The 22,339-nt window shown below is 41.3% G+C and overlaps 5 protein-coding genes and 1 long non-coding RNA gene across 7 annotated transcripts; 2 read left to right on the forward strand and 4 right to left on the reverse strand.

Moving 5' to 3' along the window:
• Positions 1 to 3,828: 3,828 nt before the first annotated feature.
• LOC130524628 (uncharacterized) lies at positions 3,829 to 4,862 on the reverse strand. The gene is made up of 4 exons (XR_008950175.1): positions 4,741 to 4,862; positions 4,506 to 4,598; positions 4,260 to 4,401; positions 3,829 to 4,080 (listed from the first exon to the last, which is right to left on the reverse strand). It is a non-coding gene; the product is annotated as an uncharacterized LOC130524628 (long non-coding RNA).
• Positions 4,863 to 4,945: 83 nt separating this feature from the next.
• Positions 4,946 to 9,326, reverse strand: LOC130523925 (uncharacterized). Its single transcript, XM_057029549.1, has 6 exons — positions 6,669 to 9,326; positions 6,324 to 6,563; positions 6,118 to 6,171; positions 5,912 to 6,034; positions 5,692 to 5,731; positions 4,946 to 5,283 (listed from the first exon to the last, which is right to left on the reverse strand). The coding sequence occupies exons 1-6, from the start codon at positions 6,747 to 6,749 to the stop codon at positions 4,946 to 4,948; spliced, it is 876 nt and encodes a 291-aa protein (XP_056885529.1). The 5' UTR covers positions 6,750 to 9,326.
• Positions 9,327 to 9,330: 4 nt separating this feature from the next.
• On the reverse strand, positions 9,331 to 11,711 carry LOC130524828 (uncharacterized). The gene is made up of 8 exons (XM_057031288.1): positions 11,613 to 11,711; positions 11,407 to 11,460; positions 11,201 to 11,323; positions 10,982 to 11,021; positions 10,323 to 10,574; positions 10,033 to 10,157; positions 9,798 to 9,890; positions 9,331 to 9,693 (listed from the first exon to the last, which is right to left on the reverse strand). The coding sequence occupies exons 1-8, from the start codon at positions 11,700 to 11,702 to the stop codon at positions 9,607 to 9,609; spliced, it is 864 nt and encodes a 287-aa protein (XP_056887268.1). The 5' UTR covers positions 11,703 to 11,711; the 3' UTR covers positions 9,331 to 9,606.
• Positions 11,712 to 13,370: 1,659 nt separating this feature from the next.
• Positions 13,371 to 17,351, reverse strand: LOC130524046 (uncharacterized). Of its 2 annotated transcripts, XR_008950061.1 has the most exons (9): positions 16,041 to 17,351; positions 15,835 to 15,888; positions 15,629 to 15,751; positions 15,409 to 15,448; positions 14,749 to 15,000; positions 14,457 to 14,581; positions 14,222 to 14,314; positions 13,976 to 14,117; positions 13,371 to 13,797 (listed from the first exon to the last, which is right to left on the reverse strand). XR_008950061.1 is itself a non-coding variant. In XM_057029749.1 (8 exons), exons 1-8 carry the CDS (start codon positions 16,128 to 16,130, stop codon positions 14,031 to 14,033), a joined length of 864 nt encoding a protein of 287 aa, XP_056885729.1. In that variant the 5' UTR covers positions 16,131 to 17,351; the 3' UTR covers positions 13,371 to 14,030. The 2 variants fall into 2 exon arrangements, 1 of the variants encoding a protein (XP_056885729.1); XM_057029749.1 differs by having other exon boundaries at positions 13,371 to 14,117.
• A 140-nt stretch (positions 17,352 to 17,491) lies between these two features.
• Positions 17,492 to 19,394, forward strand: LOC130524048 (small nuclear ribonucleoprotein E). Its single transcript, XM_057029754.1, has 5 exons — positions 17,492 to 17,664; positions 18,027 to 18,053; positions 18,141 to 18,203; positions 18,634 to 18,712; positions 19,210 to 19,394. The coding sequence occupies exons 1-5, from the start codon at positions 17,611 to 17,613 to the stop codon at positions 19,263 to 19,265; spliced, it is 279 nt and encodes a 92-aa protein (XP_056885734.1). The 5' UTR covers positions 17,492 to 17,610; the 3' UTR covers positions 19,266 to 19,394.
• A 539-nt stretch (positions 19,395 to 19,933) lies between these two features.
• On the forward strand, positions 19,934 to 22,107 carry LOC130524049 (small nuclear ribonucleoprotein E). The gene is made up of 5 exons (XM_057029756.1): positions 19,934 to 20,220; positions 20,731 to 20,757; positions 20,845 to 20,907; positions 21,555 to 21,633; positions 21,909 to 22,107. Exons 1-5 carry the CDS (start codon positions 20,167 to 20,169, stop codon positions 21,962 to 21,964), a joined length of 279 nt encoding a protein of 92 aa, XP_056885736.1. The 5' UTR covers positions 19,934 to 20,166; the 3' UTR covers positions 21,965 to 22,107.
• The last annotated feature ends 232 nt before the right edge of the window (positions 22,108 to 22,339 follow it).

Below are 22,339 nucleotides of genomic sequence, written 5' to 3' on the forward strand. Positions count from 1 at the left end.
GACGTGGGCCACCACAGGCTAGAACAGCCCTGCCTTTTAAGATGCGTCCATGATGTCCCTACCCTGAAAGGTGACACCTCAGCCTGCGCCACTGAGGCTCCTTACATCTTTTCTTTCCCCCCACTTGTGTCCTCCCGTCTGTCCTCGGCTGCTAATTTCCATCACACTTTCTCCTCTGAGCTGAGGCACAAGCCCGTGTTGCATGTTATTAATACTATTGTTAACTGCACGCTCAAGGCTGGTCTCCTCAACTTGACTCATCATGTTACAGGTATATTGTACACAACAGGGAAATTGCAAATCCTGCTTTATATAACACCATCTATAAATATCAGGGGGAATATCTTGGCCAATTATGGTTTGCAGCATGCAGGTTGATGACAAGGAAAGACTTAAAGGTTTTGTTATTGACCTAACACCACAAAGTGTTTGGTAGCTGTGTTTTTGGAGATGAAGAGATTGTTTTTGAGTTATAAAAAATATTTTTCAATGCAAAACTGTGAAAACAGGTAAATGCCATCTCAGTGTGCGATGTATTTTGCATCTATAATAATGTTTATCAAAACCTTTGATAATCGAATTGTAGACGGTCTGTTCTGTTTTTTGTGGTCCAGCGCCATCTATAGAATGACATGTGAAAATGTTGAACCGACTGTTTTTCTATCCATCTACATATCGTACATACATCCACCCATCATCCTCTTTTAATTTAATTTCCTGTCATACAAAAACAAACAAAAAATTGCCTGAAAATGTCAAGAAGTCACGATAATTAAAATTGGCTTTTTAAATTTTGTGGGGAAAAGGCTTTTCAAATGCCGGTAAGAGGCTATTTTCCTTTTTCTTTGTTTACATTTAATAGTTCAATTAGTCAAATTGAGTCATTGTTTTAAAAGCAGTAACGACCTCCGACCTCGCGGCGGCGCTGTTCCCAAAGGTTCGGCTTTGTTATCGCCAGCAGCGGCGCCAAACCCGGAAGAGGAGCCGGTATTCTGCGGTCAGTCCTGACCCCTGATGGCGGTTCTGAGATGTAACAACGCGAAACGGAGGAGCTGAAACTCCAGCAGGAAGAGAAAATGTTGAATGAGGAGCGCACGGAACAAGAACGCTTCAAGAGAAGATGGAATTTGCGCGTCAAAGGGCGGAAGAGAAACACCAGCGGAACGTTGATCTCTGGTTTCTATCATTGCACCAGAAGTGCTGTAGAGTATGAATGATTGCCCGGGTTAGAGAGCGAAATCCCTGTCATCATTCAGTTTGTGAAGCAGAATTTAGATGTGGATACTGTCAAAAAGCAACGAGGCGTGCAAAATAGCTGGCAAGGTTAAACAAAGAAGGACTGATGTGGTGCAAGAGCCAGTTATATGGGAAGAAACATCCCCATAGAAAATAAAAGACAGGTAAACATGTCCTCTTAATGTAACCAAATAGGACTCCAAGTTTGGTTTGGAACAGGGGTCGGCAACCCAAAATGTTGAAAGAGCCATATTGGACCAAAAAACGAATCTGTCTGAAGCCGCAAAAAATGAAAAGCCTTATAAAAACCTTATTATGGGCAGTATTCCACGCAACGAATAGGGACATCGTGTGTGCCAACAATCGTATCTGTGTGAGGATAATAGGCCAAGATCATATGAATAGGCATATATTGAATATTTCTCCCAAAATATACGAGCCTCTGTGGCAGAACTGGGCCATACCCTGGTCTTTATTCAGGTCGTGAGTTTTTAATTGTGCATCGAAACCCGCTCCAAGAATGTGCTGGGTCCTGCAAATGCAAACGGTAAATAAAGTTACTTCCCTGTACCCAGCTGCTTTATTCTTTTTCCTGCATAGGAAAACAGTCACACACTAAAATCTCAGACTCACGGAAAATGCACAGTCAAGGACTGGAGCTGTGTGCTGGTACTTCATGGTGTTTGTCACTACATCATAGAGAGCAACACATGCTGTAAGTGTCTATATTAGCCTATTTTTAAAATGATCAGTAGGCTACAAATACAAAATATGCAATCATGATTAAATGTTTATGTTCCTTGCAGCATCCTGGAGAGAAGGATGCACCACGTGACCACTCTGCTGTATGATAGTGCTTTAACGTCCATGATAATGAGATGTTGAAATTAAATACTTATAATACACATTTTTACAGCATTGGGAAACTTGAAGAATGTTTGTTGTGATTTTTCCTCCTACAGAAATTATATTAAAAAAAACATATGTTCACACCATCTTTTTACATTTTTATTTTTTGAAAAAGCTCCAGGGAGCCACTAGGGCGGCGATAAAGAGCCACACGCGGCTCCAGAACGGGTCGTCGACCCCTGTGTTGGGGTCCAGGGTGGTGTCTGTTTTTTTCCTCCAGGGGGCGTAGGGGAGCTTCATTGCCGACAGCTGGCACTGTGGTAGGCGCACCTGTGGGCGATTGCCACCTGGCTGCCTACTTAAGGAGGGAGCGCCTGCCCATCGGGGCCGGAGTGTTTTGTTGTCTCTGTTGCTGTCCTGTTTGTTTCCCGGCACGCTCAAGGTCTCCATGCCGTCTGCTGGACCAGTGAGCGTTCCGTGTCTGGTTCCTGGGTTCTCTGCAGTCTCAGAGGACTGCTTCTGTTCTGAGGATTTTCCTTCGGATCCCATGAAGTGTGGATCCTACTCCTCAGCTACCCGCAGTTCAGGAACCTCTTCTTCTTCTGCAGAGAAGTCCATTCTTTTCTCCAGACCTTTTAGTTCCTTCAGCTTGGTAGTGTGACCGAGACACTGGTGCCATAAGCTGGCAGCTACTGTTGCATTGTGAAAGACAGATTCACCTCCTTCCACATCCAGCTGATATTCCATCGGCTCTTTGTGTTCCCATTCCTTTGAGAGTTCCATCTTTTCCACGAATGTAGCAGCGAGATCTCTTGAAATGAACTGCATTTCCTTTTTTGGTAGCAGCTCCCACCGAGAATAAATTCCCAGAAAGTTTTGGGACATACAGCACATCACACATTGTGACATTTCTTGACTTGAAGGTCATTGTCATATTGACATTTCCAACTTTGTGGTCGAGTCAAGGCAACTCTCCCTCCTTTAAATAGCATCTATTTGATTAACCAGTTCTAGTCCTATCTTTAAAGAACTTGTCCATTCTGTCCAATTCCTAGGGCATCAACCACCCTGCCGTCACCGAGTTTCACTGACTGTGCTTTGGAGTACTGTTGGTATTCCTGAAGAATTTCTTGATTACATGTCATGTGCTTTGACACTCCGGAATCAATTAACCATTCAACTTGTTGTGTTTCTTCAGAGCTTTCCCTTCTAGACACAAAAGCACTTTCAAATGAGTCATCTTCATTCTCACACATCACATTTTTAGCCTTGTGGATTTTCTTTTTAGATTTATTCTTCAAGCTTGGACAGTCACGTTTAATGTGGCCTTCCTTCCCACACTTATAGCATCTCCATGTGCTTTGTCCTGCTCCCACTGCTTTGGAGCCATCCTGCACATTGCCATGCAGTTGTGATGACATTGCTGCTGCACCACCTGACGTACCACCACTAGCATTGACTCGCTTTTGTTCTTCATTGATTGATGCTTGCTGAACAAATTTCAGTGTCAGGTTGTCAATCTTTGTTTCCAGTGCAGTGACAATTGTAGCATAACTTGGTGGCAAATTTCCCAATAGTGTTACAACTTGGTCTTCCTCTTCAATTACAGCTCCTATTGCTGATAAATGATCAGTTAGCTCTTTCATTTGTTTAGGATGCTCAGTTAAACTATCTCCTTCTTTCATTTCACATCTGAAATATCTCTTCTTCAGAAATAGTTTTTTGCAAGAGTATCTCTCTCAAAATGGCCTCTCAGCGTAGTCCACACTTCTTTGGGAGTCTGGCAGCTCGTTATCAGATACAACTGGGGTGTCCTGTCTAAAAAGAACTTGTCCATTCAGTCCATTCCACCAGTCCATTCTGTTTGGTCCATTTCATTCCTCGAGCATCCTTTGGGGTTTTTAGCTTTTCTCAATAAGACGGTCATCTTCACTGGGTCCCTGAGCGCCCATCGGAGACCTCAGGGTAAACCTTATGTCTGGTCTCATCAAGTAGCTTCATCTTCTTCTTGTCTGCCCCTCAGCTCAAAGACATGCGAACCTTGCTGTTAGACCAGGTTATTTAGCCCTATTTAGTATGGAAATTGCTTTTTTTTATGGAACCACGAAGAAGCAGGATCCAAAAATGTAGCACCAAGTATGAGGTAGGTGTTGTCAGTAGGGTAGAGCTGATACTGTCAGTGGAAACGCATCACCAGTCCCTAACAGTAACACTGTTGGGGGCTGTTTGTCAGCTGTCTGGGGAGGATGGTGATGACGCCTGAAGGGGTTTAGTAACAGCACTTTTGGGCCTCCTCCGTTTTGACATCAGTCGGTCCTGTAGGACACAATAGTTGACTTAATTGGACTCACTCTTATCCTGATAATCGATGACATGGCACAAGGTTGATTACAGAACTAGACTAAGAATAGATGACCTACATTGGGAGTATCATCACTGAAGGATATATCAGATTCTTCCTTTTCTCTGCTCATCAAGCAAGGACAGACTGTATGTAGGATTCTCCTCCAGAACTGTTTGAAAAAAAAAAGGACAATTTGGACTCCAGGATTGTGTTGCGTGTAACGTGCTGCTACTGAGACACCACGCAAGGGTGGACTTTGTTCATCCAAATATATCATTGCTTTAAAGACTAATGAAGCATCACGGTCTCACCGATGGTTTGGGTTCCTCCTGGATCTCACCGTGGTGACGACATTGCTGGCTGCTCTGACTGACTGCTGCTTTCTTTGCTTTCAACTTAAATGTTTTCTTGAACCAGGACTTCAAGAAATTTTCTCTGAAATGAAACAGACAAAAACAGACACGAGAAGCATCTTTATTGACCTTGACACAGACTTGTCCTGACTGTCCCGACTCCTCACAAATGTCCTCCGCATTTAATGGACATGGAACCCTTGACCGCTGTGACTGAGCAACCTGTTCCTGTATTCGTGTATAACTTACTTTTCTTAACCTGGCCATTGGCTGAGTTTGTTTCCTGGTCATGGCCACTGATCGAAGATCCACAAGAATCCAAAACACTGGTGTCGACCGAGTCTTTAAGAGACTCTGAGTGAAGGGATTCGACGCTCTGGTACATTTCTGCTACTTTCTCTTCCAAATTGGACTCTTCTTCATCACATTCCCATAGATCACCATCTTCTTTTTCCTCTTCTATTTCTTCAAGCTGAGGACAAAACTTTTCCCTAAGACACGCTGAGCAGACACAAACCAGCCAGTTACTTTTATCTGCTCTTAAATCTTATTAGCAATAATATTCTAGAAACAAAACACTCAGAGAGCACAGACCTGCCCCTTACTTCACCCAAAATTGTGACACACCTGTACTAGAGTGCATATATAGGCTGTAGTAAAAGAAGGTTACATAATTCACTAGCTTCTTTTACTGAGCCAAGGGTCTTTGGAAGATCAAAGGTCAAAATCCCTTTGGAACCCGAAACATCACCAAACTATAAGAAGCTCTTTCTTGGCCCGTTATCAACATTTCTTGAGAATTTAATTCAAATCCATTCATAACTTTTTAGTTATTTGGATGTCGACACGGCATCTTTCAGATGACCAGTTCAAATGTTTTCATGAGAAAGCTGGTGAAATAATCCATACCTTTTCCTCTAAATGTAAATGTTGACTGCCACAATGTGAGCTGTAAAAAAAAAAAAAAAGGCATATTTGTTAAGAAACATCAGCTATTATACATGCTATGTTCAACCATTTTGAATATGTATTCTGGACCTTATTCTGTATAAATCAGAATGATGTCAACAGCCTTGACATTTAACATTAAAGGACCAAAGTCCTGTGTTTTTGGGTTCTAAGCATTTACATGGCGCTGTAGAGTCTCTGGCTCGCCGTTCCATGTACGCTGGGACTGTATCCACTGCTGGTAGATCAAGTTATTAAACTGAGTCTTGTCCGTGGCTACAAAGGCCTCCAGGTTCTCCCTCACCTGGCGGACAAGAAAAGATTCAGTCTCATTTTTGGAAGAATGGTAAAATTGCTCTCTGGTTAGATAACAGTACAATAACACACCTCATTTTCGTCACAAAAATCAAATATGCTCAGTCTTGTTTCCCAACCAGCGATCTGTAAAAAAAGAAATGTATTAAGTCAATGTTCAAAAAAAGATTCCTTTTTTCAGGTGGAGGCAAAAAATTGTGTTCATTTTCATTACCAAAATGAACACAATTCTTTATCAGAATCATCCCAAAACTTGCAAATTTGTAAGAGGTTTTAACCATTATCATCAGGAACTGCTTGAATTGTTCCCTTTCTCTCAGCAGATCCTCTATTTCATTCTGCAGCGCTTCATTTTGTTCTTGCTGTATGGCATTGATGTCTACAGAAGTCTTCAGATCACTATTCAGCGAGACGGTAGCAGCAAGAGCTTCATCATCCAAAAGGGGCAATCTCTCCTTCTCCTGCTGGAGGAGTTCAGTTTGATTCTTAAAGAACTTCGCCTCCTCATTCAATAGAAACTAAAGATGGTAGAAAAACATCAATTTGTAAAACAGTCCTTGACCGCTGAAATACGACACCCTGAAGTGGGCCTGTTAACAGCCATGAGCATTAAAGATTGTTACCTGGTCCTCAAATAACTGGGTTTCCCCAGTTTCCTGCAGAGACAGGGCCATCTGTTGCTGTTGTAGTTTCTGCAAAAACATTCATCAGACATTGAGAACATTACATCCAGTGTGTCAGCATCTATGGTCAGTTTGGTTTATTGTACTGATTTTGGCTGGATACATTGTTATTAAGAGTAAAGATACTAATAAATGTGCTACAGTTAGACTCGGTGAAAGGATTGCTGGTTGAGGTGGATGGTTACTCACTATGATTCTGGTTAATGAATCTCTGAGAGGAATCTCTCGGCAAGGTTTTGGTCAGAATAGATCGACGATTCACCTGGTTTTATCTACAACTCTGAGGTTGGGCAGGAAGGTTAAACAATATTAGTCTTACTTTTGAGGACAATAGTGTTGCGATGGCTTTGTAATCAAAGCCCTTTTATAAAGGCTTTCATCGTTTGAAGATCTAATGTGCTGTCTGGTTTTAGGTGCTATGGTCAACCTCTCCTGCTCTAACAGACCTGTAAGGAAATCTCAAATGAAGAAAAACAGTCCAGTTGACACAGAAAACTACCTTGGACATCTCAGATGGCTCAGAAAGTGTGATGTGCAGTAGGGCTGTTCATAGCCCTTTAAAAAAAGCACAACTTGGTAAAATAAAAGCTTGATTTGACGTCAACAAGATCTCACTCAACTTGAGCAAAACAATATTCATTCAATATTCAACTTCCATTATAATGAGATCTTGAAATTAAATACTTATAATACACATTTTTACAGCATTGGGAAACTTGAAGAATGTTTGTGATTTTTCCTCCTACAGAAATTATATTAAAATAAAACATATGTTCACACCATCTTTTTACATTTTTATTTTTTTGAAAAAGCTCCAGGGAGCCACTAGGGCGGCGATAAAGAGCCACACGCGGCTCCAGAACGGGTTGTCGACCCCTGTGTTGGGGTCCAGGGTGGTGTCTGCTTTTTTCCTCCAGGGGGCGTAGGGGAGCTTCATTGCCTACAGCTGGCACTGTGGGTAGGCGCACCTGTGGGCGATTGCCACCTGGCTGCCTACTTAAGGAGGGAGCGCCTGCCCATCGGGGCCGGAGTGTTTTGTTGTCTCTGTTGTCGTCCTGTTTGTTTCCTGGCACGCCCAAGTTCTCCATGCCGTTCTGCTGGACCGGTGAGCGTTCCGTGTCCGGTTCCTGGGTTCTCTGCAGTCCCAGAGGACTGCTTCTGGTCTGAGGACTCTCCGTTGGATCCCATGAAGTGCGGATCCTGCTCCTGAGCTACCCGCAGTTCAGGAACCTCTTCTTCTTCTGCAGAGAAGTCCAATTCTTTTCTCCAGACCTTTTAGTTCCTTCAGCTTGGTAGTGTGACCGAGACACTGGTGCCATAAGCTGGCAGCTACTGTTGCATTGTGAAAGACAGATTCACCTCCTTCCACATCCAGCTGATATTCCATCGGCTCTTTGTGTTCCCATTCCTTTGAGAGTTCCATCTTTTCCACGAATGTAGCAGCGAGATCTCTTGAAATGAACTGCATTTCCTTTTTTGGTAGCAGCTCCCACCGAGAATAAATTCCCAGAAAGTTTTGGGACATACAGCACATCACACATTGTGACATTTTTTACATCACTTGACTTGAAGGTCATTGTCATATTGACATTTCCAACTTTGTGGTCGAGTCAAGGCAACTCTCCCTCCTTTAAATAGCATCTATTTGATTAACCAGTTCTAGTCCTATCTTTAAAGAACTTGTCCATTCTGTCCAATTCCTAGGGCATCAACCACCCTGCCGTCACTGAGTTTCACTGACTGTGCTTTGGAGTACTGTTGGTATTCCTGAAGAATTTCTTGATTACATGTCATGTGCTTTGACACTCCGGAATCAATTAGCCATTCAACTTGTTGTGTTTCTTCAGAGCTTTCCCTTCTAGACACAAAAGCACTTTCAAATGAGTCATCTTCATTCTCACACATCACATTTTTAGCCTTGTGGATTTTCTTTTTAGATTTATTCTTCAAGCTTGGACTGTCACGTTTAATGTGGCCTTCCTTCCCACACTTATAGCATCTTCATGTGCTTTGTCCTGCTCCCACTGCTTTGGAGCCATCCTGCACATTACCATGCAATTGTGATGACATTGCTGCTGCACCACCTGACGTACCACCACTAGCATTGACTCGCTTTTGTTCTTCATTGATTGATGCTTGCTGAACAAATTTCAGTGTCAGGTTGTCAATCTTTGTTTCCAGTGCAGTGACAATTGTAGCATAACTTGGTGGCAAACTTCCCAATAGTGTTACAACTTGGTCTTCCTCTTCAATTACAGCTCCTATTGCTGATAAATGATCAGTTAGCTCTTTCATTTGTTTAGGATGCTCAGTTAAACTATCTCCTTCTTTCATTTCACATCTGAAATATCTCTTCTTCAGAAATAGTTTATTTGCAAGAGTATCTCTCTCAAAATGGCCTCTCAGCGTAGTCCACACTTCTTTGGGAGTCTGGCAGCTCGTTATCAGATACAACTGGGGTGTCCTGTCTAAAAAGAACTTGTCCATTCAGTCCATTCCACCAGTCCATTTTGTTTGGTCCATTTCATTCCTCGAGCATCCTTTGGGGTTTTTAGCTTTTCTCAATAAGACGGTCATCTTCACTGGGTCCCTGAGCGCCCATCGGAGACTTCAGGGTAAACCTTATGTCTGGTCTCATCAAGTAGCTTCATCTTCTCTTGTCTGCCCCTCAGCTCAAAGACATGCGAACCTTGCTGTTAGACCAGGTTATTTAGCCCTATTTAGTATGGAAATTGCTTTTTTTTATGGAACCACGAAGAAGCAGGATCCAAAAATGTAGCACCAAGTATGAGGTAGGTGTTGTCAGTAGGGTAGAGCTGATACTGTCAGTGGAAACGCATCACCAGTCCCTAACAGTAACACTGTTGGGGGCTGTTTGTCAGCTGTCTGGGGAGGATGGTGATGACGCCTGAAGGGGTTTAGTAACAGCACTTTTGGGCCCCCTCCGTTTTGACATCAGTCGGTCCTGTAGGACACAATAGTTGACTTAATTGGACTCACTCTTATCCTGATAATCGATGACATGGCACAAGGTTGATTACAGAACTAGACTAAGAATAGATGACCTACATTGGGAGTATCATCACTGAAGGATATATCAGATTCTTCCTTTTCTCTGCTCATCAAGCAAGGACAGACTGTATGTAGGATTCTCCTCCAGAACTGTTTGAAAACAAAAAGGACAATTTGGACTCCAGGATTGTGTTGCGTGTAACGTGCTGCTACTGAGACACCACGCAAGGGTGGACTTTGTTCATCCAAATATATCATTGCTTTAAAGACTAATGAAGCATCACGGTCTCACCGATGGTTTGGGTTCCTCCTGGATCTCACCGTGGTGACGACATTGCTGGCTGCTCTGATTGACTGCTGCTTTCTTTGCTTTCAACTTAAATGTTTTCTTGAACCAGGACTTCAAGAAACTTTTCTCTGAAATGAAACAGACAAAAACAGACACGAGAAGCATCTTTATTGACCTTGACACAGACTTGTCCTGACTGTCCCGACTCCTCAAATGTCCTCCGCATTTCATGGACATGGAACCCTCGACAGCTGTGACTGAGCAACCTGTTCCTGTATTCGTGTATAACTTACTTTTCTTAACCTGGCCATTGGCTGAGTTTGTTTCCTGGTCATGGCCACTGATCGAAGATCCACAAGAATCCAAAACACTGGTGTCGACTGAGTCTTTAAGAGACTCGGAGTGAAGGGATTCGACGCTCTGGTACATTTCTGCTACTTTCTCTTCCAAATTGGACTCTTCTTCATCACATTCCCATAGATCACCATCTTCTTTTTCCTCTTCTATTTCTTCAAGCTGAGGACAAAACTTTTCCCTAAGACACGCTGAGCAGACACAAACCAGCCAGTTACTTTTATCTGCTCTTAAATCTTATTAGCAATAATATTCTAGAAACAAAACACTCAGAGAGCACAGACCTGCCCCTTACTTCACCCAAAATTGTGACACACCTGTACTAGAGTGCATATATAGGCTGTTGTAAAAGAAGGTTACATAATTCACTAGCTTCTTTTACTGAGCCAAGGGTCTTTGGAAGATCAAAGGTCAAAATCCCTTGGAACCCGAAACATCACCAAACTATAAGAAGCTCTTTCTTGGCCCGTTATCAACATTTCTTGAGAATTTAATTCAAATCCATTCATAACTTTTTAGTTATTTGGATGTCGACACGGCATCTTTCAGATGACCAGTTCAAATGTTTTCATGAGAAAGCTGGTGAAATAATCCATACCTTTTCCTCTAAATGTAAATGTTGACTGCCACAATGTGAGCTGTAAAAAAAAAAAAAAAGGCATATTTGTTAAGAAACATCAGCTATTATACATGCTATGTTCAACCATTTTGAATATGTATCTGGACCTTATTCTGTATAAATCAGAATGATGTCAACAGCCTTGACATTTAACATTAAAGGACCAAAGTCCTGTGTTTTTGGGTTCTAAGCATTTACATGGCGCTGTAGAGTCTCTGGCTCGCCGTTCCATGTACGCTGGGACTGTATCCACTGCTGGTAGATCAAGTTATTAAACTGAGTCTTGTCCGTGGCTACAAAGGCCTCCAGGTTCTCCCTCACCTGGCGGACAAGAAAAGATTCAGTCTCATTTTTGGAAGAATGGTAAAATTGCTCTCTGGTTAGATAACAGTACAATAACACACCTCATTTTCGTCACAAAAATCAAATATGCTCAGTCTTGTTTCCCAACCAGCGATCTGTAAAAAAAGAAATGTATTAAGTCAATGTTCAAAAAAAGATTCCTTTTTTCAGGTGGAGGCAAAGAATTGTGTTCATTTTCATTACCAAAATGAACACAATTCTTTATCAGAATCATCCCAAAACTTGCAAATTTGTAAGAGGTTTTAACCATTATCATCAGGAACTGCTTGAATTGTTCCCTTTCTCTCAGCAGATCCTCTATTTCATTCTGCAGCGCTTCATTTTGTTCTTGCTGCATGGCATTGATGTCTACAGAAGTCTGCAGATCACTATTCAGCGAGACGGTAGCAACAAGATCTCACTCAACTTGAGCAAAACAATATTCATTCAATATTCAACTTCCATTATAATGAGATCTTGAAATTAAATACTTATAATACACATTTTTACAGCATTGGGAAACTTGAAGAATGTTTGTGATTTTTCCTCCTACAGAAATTATATTAAAATAAAACATATGTTCACACCATCTTTTTACATTTTTATTTTTTTGAAAAAGCTCCAGGGAGCCACTAGGGCGGCGATAAAGAGCCACACGCGGCTCCAGAACGGGTTGTCGACCCCTGTGTTGGGGTCCAGGGTGGTGTCTGCTTTTTTCCTCCAGGGGGCGTAGGGGAGCTTCATTGCCTACAGCTGGCACTGTGGGAAGGCGCACCTGTGGGCGATTGCCACCTGGCTGCCTACTTAAGGAGGGAGCGCCTGCCCATCGGGGCTGGAGTGTTTTGTTGTCTCTGTTGTCGTCCTGTTTGTTTCCTGGCACGCCCAAGTTCTCCATGCCGTTCTGCTGGACCGGTGAGCGTTCCGTGTCCGGTTCCTGGGTTCTCTGCAGTCCCAGAGGACTGCTTCTGGTCTGAGGACTCTCCGTTGGATCCCATGAAGTGCGGATCCTGCTCCTGAGCTACCCGCAGTTCAGGAACCTCTTCTTCTTCTGCAGAGAAGTCCAATTCTTTTCTCCAGACCTTTTAGTTCCTTCAGCTTGGTAGTGTGACCGAGACACTGGTGCCATAAGCTGGCAGCTACTGTTGCATTGTGAAAGACAGATTCACCTCCTTCCACATCCAGCTGATATTCCATCGGCTCTTTGTGTTCCCATTCCTTTGAGAGTTCCATCTTTTCCACGAATGTAGCAGCGAGATCTCTTGAAATGAACTGCATTTCCTTTTTTGGTAGCAGCTCCCACCGAGAATAAATTCCCAGAAAGTTTTGGGACATACAGCACATCACACATTGTGACATTTTTTACATCACTTGACTTGAAGGTCATTGTCATATTGACATTTCCAACTTTGTGGTCGAGTCAAGGCAACTCTCCCTCCTTTAAATAGCATCTATTTGATTAACCAGTTCTAGTCCTATCTTTAAAGAACTTGTCCATTCTGTCCAATTCCTAGGGCATCAACCACCCTGCCGTCACCGAGTTTCACTGACTGTGCTTTGGAGTACTGTTGGTATTCCTGAAGAATTTCTTGATTACATGTCATGTGCTTTGACACTCCGGAATCAATTAGCCATTCAACTTGTTGTGTTTCTTCAGAGCTTTCCCTTCTAGACACAAAAGCACTTTCAAATGAGTCATCTTCATTCTCACACATCACATTTTTAGCCTTGTGGATTTTCTTTTTAGATTTATTCTTCAAGCTTGGACTGTCACGTTTAATGTGGCCTTCCTTCCCACACTTATAGCATCTTCATGTGCTTTGTCCTGCTCCCACTGCTTTGGAGCCATCCTGCACATTACCATGCAATTGTGATGACATTGCTGCTGCACCACCTGACGTACCACCACTAGCATTGACTCGCTTTTGTTCTTCATTGATTGATGCTTGCTGAACAAATTTCAGTGTCAGGTTGTCAATCTTTGTTTCCAGTGCAGTGACAATTGTAGCATAACTTGGTGGCAAATTTCCCAATAGTGTTACAACTTGGTCTTCCTCTTCAATTACAGCTCCTATTGCTGATAAATGATCAGTTAGCTCTTTCATTTGTTTAGGATGCTCAGTTAAACTATCTCCTTCTTTCATTTCACATCTGAAATATCTCTTCTTCAGAAATAGTTTATTTGCAAGAGTATCTCTCTCAAAATGGCCTCTCAGCGTAGTCCACACTTCTTTGGGAGTCTGGCAGCTCGTTATCAGATACAACTGGGGTGTCCTGTCTAAAAAGAACTTGTCCATTCAGTCCATTCCACCAGTCCATTCTGTTTGGTCCATTTCATTCCTCGAGCATCCTTTGGGTTTTTTAGCTTTTCTCAATAAGACGGTCATCTTCACTGGGTCCCCTGAGCGCCCATCGGAGACTTCAGGGTAAACCTTATGTCTGGTCTCATCAAGTAGCTTCATCTTCTCTTGTCTGCCCCTCAGCTCAAAGACATGCGAACCTTGCTGTTAGACCAGGTTATTTAGCCCTATTTAGTATGGAAATTGCTTTTTTTTATGGAACCACGAAGAAGCAGGATCCAAAAATGTAGCACCAAGTATGAGGTAGGTGTTGTCAGTAGGGTAGAGCTGATACTGTCAGTGGAAACGCATCACCAGTCCCTAACAGTAACACTGTTGGGGGCTGTTTGTCAGCTGTCTGGGGAGGATGGTGATGACGCCTGAAGGGGTTTAGTAACAGCACTTTTGGGCCCCCTCCGTTTTGACATCAGTCGGTCCTGTAGGACACAATAGTTGACTTAATTGGACTCACTCTTATCCTGATAATCGATGACATGGCACAAGGTTGATTACAGAACTAGACTAAGAATAGATGACCTACATTGGGAGTATCATCACTGAAGGATATATCAGATTCTTCCTTTTCTCTGCTCATCAAGCAAGGACAGACTGTATGTAGGATTCTCCTCCAGAACTGTTTGAAAACAAAAAGGACAATTTGGACTCCAGGATTGTGTTGCGTGTAACGTGCTGCTACTGAGACACCACGCAAGGGTGGACTTTGTTCATCCAAATATATCATTGCTTTAAAGACTAATGAAGCATCACGGTCTCACCGATGGTTTGGGTTCCTCCTGGATCTCACCGTGGTGACGACATTGCTGGCTGCTCTGACTGACTGCTGCTTTCTTTGCTTTCAACTTAAATGTTTTCTTGAACCAGGACTTCAAGAAACTTTTCTCTGAAATGAAACAGACAAAAACAGACACGAGAAGCATCTTTATTGACCTTGACACAGACTTGTCCTGACTGTCCCGACTCCTCACAAATGTCCTCCGCATTTCATGGACATGGAACCCTCGACAGCTGTGACTGAGCAACCTGTTCCTGTATTCGTGTATAACTTACTTTTCTTAACCTGGCCATTGGCTGAGTTTGTTTCCTGGTCATGGCCACTGATCGAAGATCCACAAGAATCCAAAACACTGGTGTCGACTGAGTCTTTAAGAGACTCGGAGTGAAGGGATTCGACGCTCTGGTACATTTCTGCTACTTTCTCTTCCAAATTGGACTCTTCTTCATCACATTCCCATAGATCACCATCTTCTTTTTCCTCTTCTATTTCTTCAAGCTGAGGACAAAACTTTTCCCTAAGACACGCTGAGCAGACACAAACCAGCCAGTTACTTTTATCTGCTCTTAAATCTTATTAGCAATAATATTCTAGAAACAAAACACTCAGAGAGCACAGACCTGCCCCTTACTTCACCCAAAATTGTGACACACCTGTACTAGAGTGCATATATAGGCTGTAGTAAAAGAAGGTTACATAATTCACTAGCTTCTTTTACTGAGCCAAGGGTCTTTGGAAGATCAAAGGTCAAAATCCCTTTGGAACCCGAAACATCACCAAACTATAAGAAGCTCTTTCTTGGCCCGTTATCAACATTTCTTGAGAATTTAATTCAAATCCATTCATAACTTTTTAGTTATTTGGATGTCGACACGGCATCTTTCAGATGACCAGTTCAAATGTTTTCATGAGAAAGCTGGTGAAATAATCCATACCTTTTCCTCTAAATGTAAATGTTGACTGCCACAATGTGAGCTGTAAAAAAAAAAAAAAAGGCATATTTGTTAAGAAACATCAGCTATTATACATGCTATGTTCAACCATTTTGAATATGTATTCTGGACCTTATTCTGTATAAATCAGAATGATGTCAACAGCCTTGACATTTAACATTAAAGGACCAAAGTCCTGTGTTTTTGGGTTCTAAGCATTTACATGGCGCTGTAGAGTCTCTGGCTCGCCGTTCCATGTACGCTGGGACTGTATCCACTGCTGGTAGATCAAGTTATTAAACTGAGTCTTGTCCGTGGCTACAAAGGCCTCCAGGTTCTCCCTCACCTGGCGGACAAGAAAAGATTCAGTCTCATTTTTGGAAGAATGGTAAAATTGCTCTCTGGTTAGATAACAGTACAATAACACACCTCATTTTCGTCACAAAAATCAAATATGCTCAGTCTTGTTTCCCAACCAGCGATCTGTAAAAAAAGAAATGTATTAAGTCAATGTTCAAAAAAAGATTCCTTTTTTCAGGTGGAGGCAAAGAATTGTGTTCATTTTCATTACCAAAATGAACACAATTCTTTATCAGAATCATCCCAAAACTTGCAAATTTGTAAGAGGTTTTAACCATTATCATCAGGAACTGCTTGAATTGTTCCCTTTCTCTCAGCAGATCCTCTATTTCATTCTGCAGCGCTTCATTTTGTTCTTGCTGCATGGCATTGATGTCTACAGAAGTCTGCAGATCACTATTCAGCGAGACGGTAGCAGCAAGAGCTTCATCATCCAAAAGGGGCAATCTCTCCTTCTCCTGCTGGAGGAGTTCAGTTTGATTCTTAAAGAACTTCGCCTCCTCATTCAATAGAAACTAAAGATGGTAGAAAAACATCAATTTGTAAAACAGTCCTTGACCGCTGAAATACGACACCCTGAAGTGGGCCTGTTAACAGCCATGAGCATTAAAGATTGTTACCTGGTCCTCAATTAACTGGGTTTCCCCAGTTTCCCGCAGAGACAGGGCCATCTGTTGCTGTTGTAGTTTCTGCAAAAACATTCATCAGACATTGAGAACATTACATCCAGTGTGTCAGCATCTATGGTCAGTTTGGTTTATTGTACTGATTTTGGCTGGATACATTGTTATTAAGAGTAAAGATACTAATAAATGTGCTACAGTTAGACTCGGTGAAAGGATTGCTGGTTGAGGTGGATGGTTACTCACTATGATTCTGGTTAATGAATCTCTGAGAGGAATCTCTCGGCAAGGTTTTGGTCAGAATAGATCGACGATTCACCTGGTTTTATCTACAACTCTGAGGTTGGGCAGGAAGGTTAAACAATATTAGTCTTACTTTTGAGGACAATAGTGTTGCGATGGCTTTGTAATCAAAGCCCTTTTATAAAGGCTTTCATCGCTGTCTGGGTTTGGGTGCTATGGTCAACCTCTCCTGCTCTAACAGACCTGTAAGGAAATCTCAAATGAAGAAAAACAGTCCAGTTGACAAAGAAAGCTACCTTGGACATCTCAGATGGCTCAGAAAGTGTGATATGCAGTAGGGCTGTTCATAGGCCTTTTAAAAAAAGCCCATCTTGGTAAAATAAAAGCTTGACTTGACGTCAACAAGATCTCACTCAACTTGAGCAAAACAATATTCATGGTATTTGGTAACAATAGGCGTTGACATCAAGCTCCTCCCTGGAAAGTTCACATCAGTCATATTCATACCACGCTATCAAAAAGTATCAATTTTTACGCTAATTATTTATAGAATCTAAACTTAATCTCTGTTAGTGTTCAAATCTACACAGCAACGTTCATGTGCAAAAATAAGCAATCTATTACAATGCAACATTCAGAAAATGTTCCAGAAATGAGGCAGTGCACGACATAATAGGAAAATCAAACTTTAGATAATTCAATTTGCACAAGTAAAACAACGTCTAATGTTTCTTTTAATCTTGGGGCCTGCCGTTTTCAGAACAGAGTAACCAGAAGGAAAGGAAACCTTTCTCAAACTACATAACGTGTTTTGCCAATTGCTCCAATCCGGCTTCCGTAGATAGTAGGAAGTGACGTCTTCGATAGGAAGGCGGAATCTGCCTCAAATTTCGTATTTACGAAGTACATTGAAGCGCACTCTCTTGAAAAGTGCAATTTTTTCAAAAGGTCTACCGATCACGGTTGATTTGTCGAAGACATGGCATACAGAGGACAGGGACAAAAGGTCCAGAAGGTTATGGTGCAGCCCATTGTATCCTCCTTCCGGCAAAAAGAACAAAAGACGCCGTTGAACCGAATTTGCTACAATGATGTAGCAGCTAGCTAGGCTAACCGTCTCACCGCGGTTATGGCTTCAATAACTTCCCTTCAGTTTGACAATCGCATTTTCATGTGATATCTGCTGTTAAAATTAATTGCGGCTAAAGTTACAATCGTCTATTTATTGTTTAGAAGGCTCTACATTTCTAGCATATCTTGCGGTCAGTGGAATTAACTACTTTGTAAACGGATCCAATTTGAGATATTTACACAGTTCAGTAGAGAGAAACAAAGAAAAGATCCGTATTCATGTTCTTTCCTTTGTACATTAGTTTCCTTGACGGCGTTTATCAGAACCTAATTTTTAGGTATCTGCAAAATGTAAGTAAAAAACGTCCACTAGTGTATTTTCTGAATTATGTGTGCTATAGTTCTAATGGGTATTTATTTCTCTTTTCTCATTCCCAGCGCTCTCGGATCCAGGTTTGGTTGTATGAACAGGTCAACATGCGGATAGAAGGCTGCATCATTGTAGGTTTCTATGCTTTTGCTATATCAGGTCAACTTTTGAAGTGTGTAATTCAGGCTGTTTTAAACAGTGGAAGAGCTTGAGTCCAAGAACCTGAATAACATCTGAAATTATTGGGAATAAAATCTGAAATTATTGGGTGGTCAGTTCAGATCTGCACCACTTGATACACATTAAAGGCAACAATATTGCCTGATGCTGCTCCCATTGCGCCGTGCTGCCAGCGTGACTGAAGGATGGGTCTGTCAAGCTGTGGCACGGATGTCTTTTCTTTTTCTCTCCCTCCTGTACTTGTCTCTCACATTTTTTCAGTCTCCTACAATCAGCTGTAAACAACATCACCATCGTTCCCTCTGTGTGTAGTCGTCTAACTAAAATGGTATGTTAAACCTGTTCCTGCTGGAGCCCATTTGAACTGTTGTTTTTTTTCAGGGCTTTGACGAGTACATGAACCTAGTTCTAGATGATTCTGAAGAAATTCACATGAAGACTAAGAACAGAAAGCCCCTGGGTAAGAACAGCCTGCATTTAAACACTTTTAAATGTTTAATTCTGACAATTCTCAAGATGTACATTATTATAATGAATCAGTTATAGCTCAAAGCTTAGTTTCACCCATGAGGCCACAGTTTGAGATCACTTATTTATAGGTAACAATTTTTTTTTTTAAAGCTTTTTCTCAGCTGGTCATATCAGGTCAATCTTATTATTATTTGACACTGAACCCTGTTCTGCCTTTTACCCGCTGTTGTGTGTGTGCTGAAGGGTAAACTCCATTGTGACACACAAAATATACAACACCAAAGTTAGGATAAGAAAGGTGTGTAGAACATACCTGAGTTGAAATTTTAGGCAATTTCTCAATAGCATGGCACCATTTGGTATTTGTGTTTGGAGGAGAACCAGATACAGAACACAATACTAAAAAACTGAACAGGCACTAATTGTTCTAATGCTGTTTGGACTTCTAATCACCTCCATTGGGGATTGTCCCTCTTTGTCTTTCAGGGAGGGTCATGTTGAAAGGAGACAACATCACTCTGCTGCAGAGTGTGTCCAACTAGGGCCCTGGAGACACCAAGAAGCTAATCCTTCCTAGAAAGAAATGTTTCTTTTTTAATACAAATTAGGTTGTATGCTGGTTGCAGTTTTCTTTCTATGACTTTTGAGAATAAAACTTTTTTTTTTCATGACATTTGGCTGCATCGCCTCCTAGTGGCAGATTCGAGTATGGCTGTTTAATTTATAAGAAATGAAAGCACGATTTGAATTCAATCCGAATGCATGTATACAAAAGTGGGACGTTTTAACAACCTACATTTGGACTAACGAACGGTACATGAAATATAGGGGAATTTACATTTTCCTGTCGTTTTTGCGCTCTGCTTCATTTTGCTACCTTGATTGGTGTTTTCTTCAGGTCTAGAATGACTGACAGGTTATGGCTGTCGAGTTATCCACATACAGACGTGTTTCTGGTCTATTTCTTTGTCGTTTCCACATCTTCCTTTGAAAATTTTAAAGAAAAGTATATTTCTCTTGCAGCTTTAACGGTCGATTAGAAAAATTTAAATTATGTGAAGATTAAGATGAACTTTATTCATCCCCGTGGGGAAATTGAATTATAGTAGCAGAGTAAAGAGACAGAAAAAATAAATAAAATGATTTTGAGTATAGAATAATCGACACTACAGTGCACGAAACTCAAAGACGGAAGATCTGAGAGGTGCTTCAATTTTAAGAGGTAAATCACGTCACGTACATCACTAAAGGCAGGTGCGTCTCAAACTCCCTACGGTGTAATGACAATTGTCCCAGCTCGGCTTCCGTAATTATTAGGAAGTGACGTCACAGGAAAGGGCGGAATCTGCCTTAAACCTCGTACTGAGAAGTACATGTGCACTCTCAAAAAGTGCATTTTTCTATCCCAAAAGGTCTACCGATCGCGGTTGATTTGTCGAAGACATGGCATACAGAGGACAGGGACAAAAGGTCCAGAAGGTTATGGTGCAGCCCATTGTATCCTTTCTTTGCAAAAAAAACATATATATGCGGTAGGATTATTTGCTACAATGATTTAGCAGCTAGGCTAACCGTCTCATCGTGGTTATGGTTTCATTCATTTTCACTATTTCTAGCAATCCTAGATTCGGTGAATTCTCGCTGTTAGAATTAACTGGACCCATAGTTATAATGGTCCAAAGCTACCAATGCTCAAGTGAAGGCGTATATCTGTAAGTAGCGGTCAATCTAAAAGGGATTCAGGCTTAAGACCGATCCTCCAATTATGATTAGTAGCTGAATCTGAAGGGACTTTGTTTTCAATATCCGGACATATTTAACTATTTAATTTTTGAAATTTTAGAGGAAGCTGAGCTTACAGTTTTAGAGAATCTGGCCTCCAAAGACCAAGCGGCTAACCTTGGAAGTATGACTGAGATAATAATCTGATGGTTTATATGTTGCCATTATTTAGCCGCATTCGTGTTCTTGCTTTTGTACATTAGTTTCCTTGACGGCGTTTATCAGAACCTAATTTTCAGGTATCTTCAAAATGTAAGTAAAAAATGTCCGATACTGTATTTTCTGATTTCTGTGTGCTTTAGTTCTAATTGGTATTTATTTCTCTTTTCTCATTCCCAGCGCTCTCGGATCCAGGTTTGGTTGTATGAACAGGTCAACATGCGGATAGAAGGCTGCATCATTGTAGGTTTCTATGCTTTTGCTATATCAGGTCAACTTTTAAAGTGTATAATTCAGTCTGTTTTGAACAGTGGAAGAGCTTGAGTCCAAGAACCTGAATAACATCTGAAATTATTGGTGATCAGTGCAGATCTTCACCACATGGTTTTCCCTTATGCCTTTAGATATTTGACAGTCTGGACTGAAAAGAATTAGTGTGGATAGATTAGAAGATTTCTCTGACTTTGCAGACAAAACACTGTTGAGTGAGCATCAATGTGCACCTTCAGAATCTTTCAGATCTTTTCACTCACAAGCAAGTGTTCTGTTTTTCCTTGCAAATGTGTCTTTTTTCTAGTTTCATTTTTCTTTGTCATCATCACTCCCTTTTACCAATGTAGGGCTTCTACTGGTGGAATAAAACTTATAGCTGGATAGCCAGTTCTAAATAAATAAAATATTGCATGATCTTATGCTGTCACGTGTTCTGTGGGGATTTGCCATCTGTCATTGTCCTGAACTACGAACAGAATTTCGGCTTTTGTTTTAATCATGTTTACCTGCTTAAGGTTGGACTGTATAACCGCACCAGCAGCAGATAAAATAACCACCAGAACACGATATTAACCTGTTCCTGCTGGAGCCCATTTAAACTGTTCTGCTTTTCTCAGGGCTTTGACGAGTACATGAACCTAGTTCTAGATGATTCTGAAGAAATCCACATGAAGACTAAGAACAGAAAGCCCCTGGGTAAGAACAGCCTGCATTTTAACAATTAAACACTTACTTCTGACAATTCACAAAATGTACATTATTACAATGAATCAGTGATAGCTTAAAGTTCATTTTCACCTATGAAGCCACAGTTTGGGACCACGTATTTATAGGTGACTAAACTTTTTCAGCTGTTGTGGCTCATTTCAGGTCACTATTATTTGACACGATGAACCCTATTTTGCACCATTGATTATTTATATTTTTGCCATTGGGGATTGTCCCCCTTTGTCCTCTTCATTGTCTTTCAGGGAGGGTCATGTTGAAAGGAGACAACATCACTCTGCTGCAGAGTGTGTCCAACTAGGGCCCTGGAGACACCAAGAAGCTAATCCTTCCTAGAAAGAAATGTTTCTTTTTTTATACAAATTTGTTTTCAGTTAATATTACATGGTGGTTGCAGTTTTCTTTCTATGACTTGAGAATAAAACTATTTTCTTGTGATTGTAATTGGGTCATTTTACAGCATCGCCCCCCCTAGTGGCAGATTTGAGTATTGCTTCTTTAAATGTAGGTCAACCTCAAACAGCAGAGAGAACCACAGATATTAACAGCAATGGCTGTTTAATTTGGAGGTAATTAAAGCAGGATGATTAAAATCAAACCACCCATACGCATGTATCCAAGAGTGGGACGTTTTAACAACCGAAACTGTAGAACCAATTGATTAGAATAACATCCT

This window comes from Takifugu flavidus, chromosome 4 (genome assembly GCF_003711565.1).
Source record: "Takifugu flavidus isolate HTHZ2018 chromosome 4, ASM371156v2, whole genome shotgun sequence".
NCBI classification, from domain to species: Eukaryota; Metazoa; Chordata; class Actinopteri; order Tetraodontiformes; family Tetraodontidae; genus Takifugu; species Takifugu flavidus.

Bases quoted from the DNA above. Each gene is read 5' to 3' on its own strand.
- LOC130523925 (XM_057029549.1), bottom strand. From the start codon at position 6,749: ATGTTTTTGCAGAAACTACAACAGCAACAGATGGCCCTGTCTCTGCAG. The intron at 6,035-6,117 runs GTGTGTTATTGT...CTTGTCCGCCAG, and splicing joins ATTTTTGTGACGAAAATGAG to GTGAGGGAGAACCTGGAGGC. The intron at 5,284-5,691 runs GTATGGATTATT...GTGTCTGCTCAG, and splicing joins ATTTACATTTAGAGGAAAAG to CGTGTCTTAGGGAAAAGTTT.
- LOC130524828 (XM_057031288.1), bottom strand. From the start codon at position 11,702: ATGCAGCAAGAACAAAATGAAGCGCTGCAGAATGAAATAGAGGATCTG. The intron at 11,461-11,612 runs GTTAAAACCTCT...CTTTTTTTACAG, and splicing joins AGCAGTTCCTGATGATAATG to ATCGCTGGTTGGGAAACAAG. The intron at 11,022-11,200 runs GTAAATGCTTAG...TTTTTTTTACAG, and splicing joins CAGAGACTCTACAGCGCCAT to CTCACATTGTGGCAGTCAAC.
- LOC130524046 (XM_057029749.1), bottom strand. From the start codon at position 16,130: ATGCAGCAAGAACAAAATGAAGCGCTGCAGAATGAAATAGAGGATCTG. The intron at 15,752-15,834 runs GTGTGTTATTGT...CTTGTCCGCCAG, and splicing joins ATTTTTGTGACGAAAATGAG to GTGAGGGAGAACCTGGAGGC. The intron at 15,449-15,628 runs GTAAATGCTTAG...TTTTTTTTACAG, and splicing joins CAGAGACTCTACAGCGCCAT to CTCACATTGTGGCAGTCAAC.
- LOC130524048 (XM_057029754.1), top strand. From the start codon at position 17,611: ATGGCATACAGAGGACAGGGACAAAAGGTCCAGAAGGTTATGGTGCAG. The intron at 17,665-18,026 runs GTATCCTCCTTC...GGCGTTTATCAG, and splicing joins AGGTTATGGTGCAGCCCATT to AACCTAATTTTTAGGTATCT. The intron at 18,054-18,140 runs GTAAGTAAAAAA...TCTCATTCCCAG, and splicing joins TTTTTAGGTATCTGCAAAAT to CGCTCTCGGATCCAGGTTTG.
- LOC130524049 (XM_057029756.1), top strand. From the start codon at position 20,167: ATGGCATACAGAGGACAGGGACAAAAGGTCCAGAAGGTTATGGTGCAG. The intron at 20,908-21,554 runs GTAGGTTTCTAT...TGCTTTTCTCAG, and splicing joins GGATAGAAGGCTGCATCATT to GGCTTTGACGAGTACATGAA. The intron at 21,634-21,908 runs GTAAGAACAGCC...ATTGTCTTTCAG, and splicing joins TAAGAACAGAAAGCCCCTGG to GGAGGGTCATGTTGAAAGGA.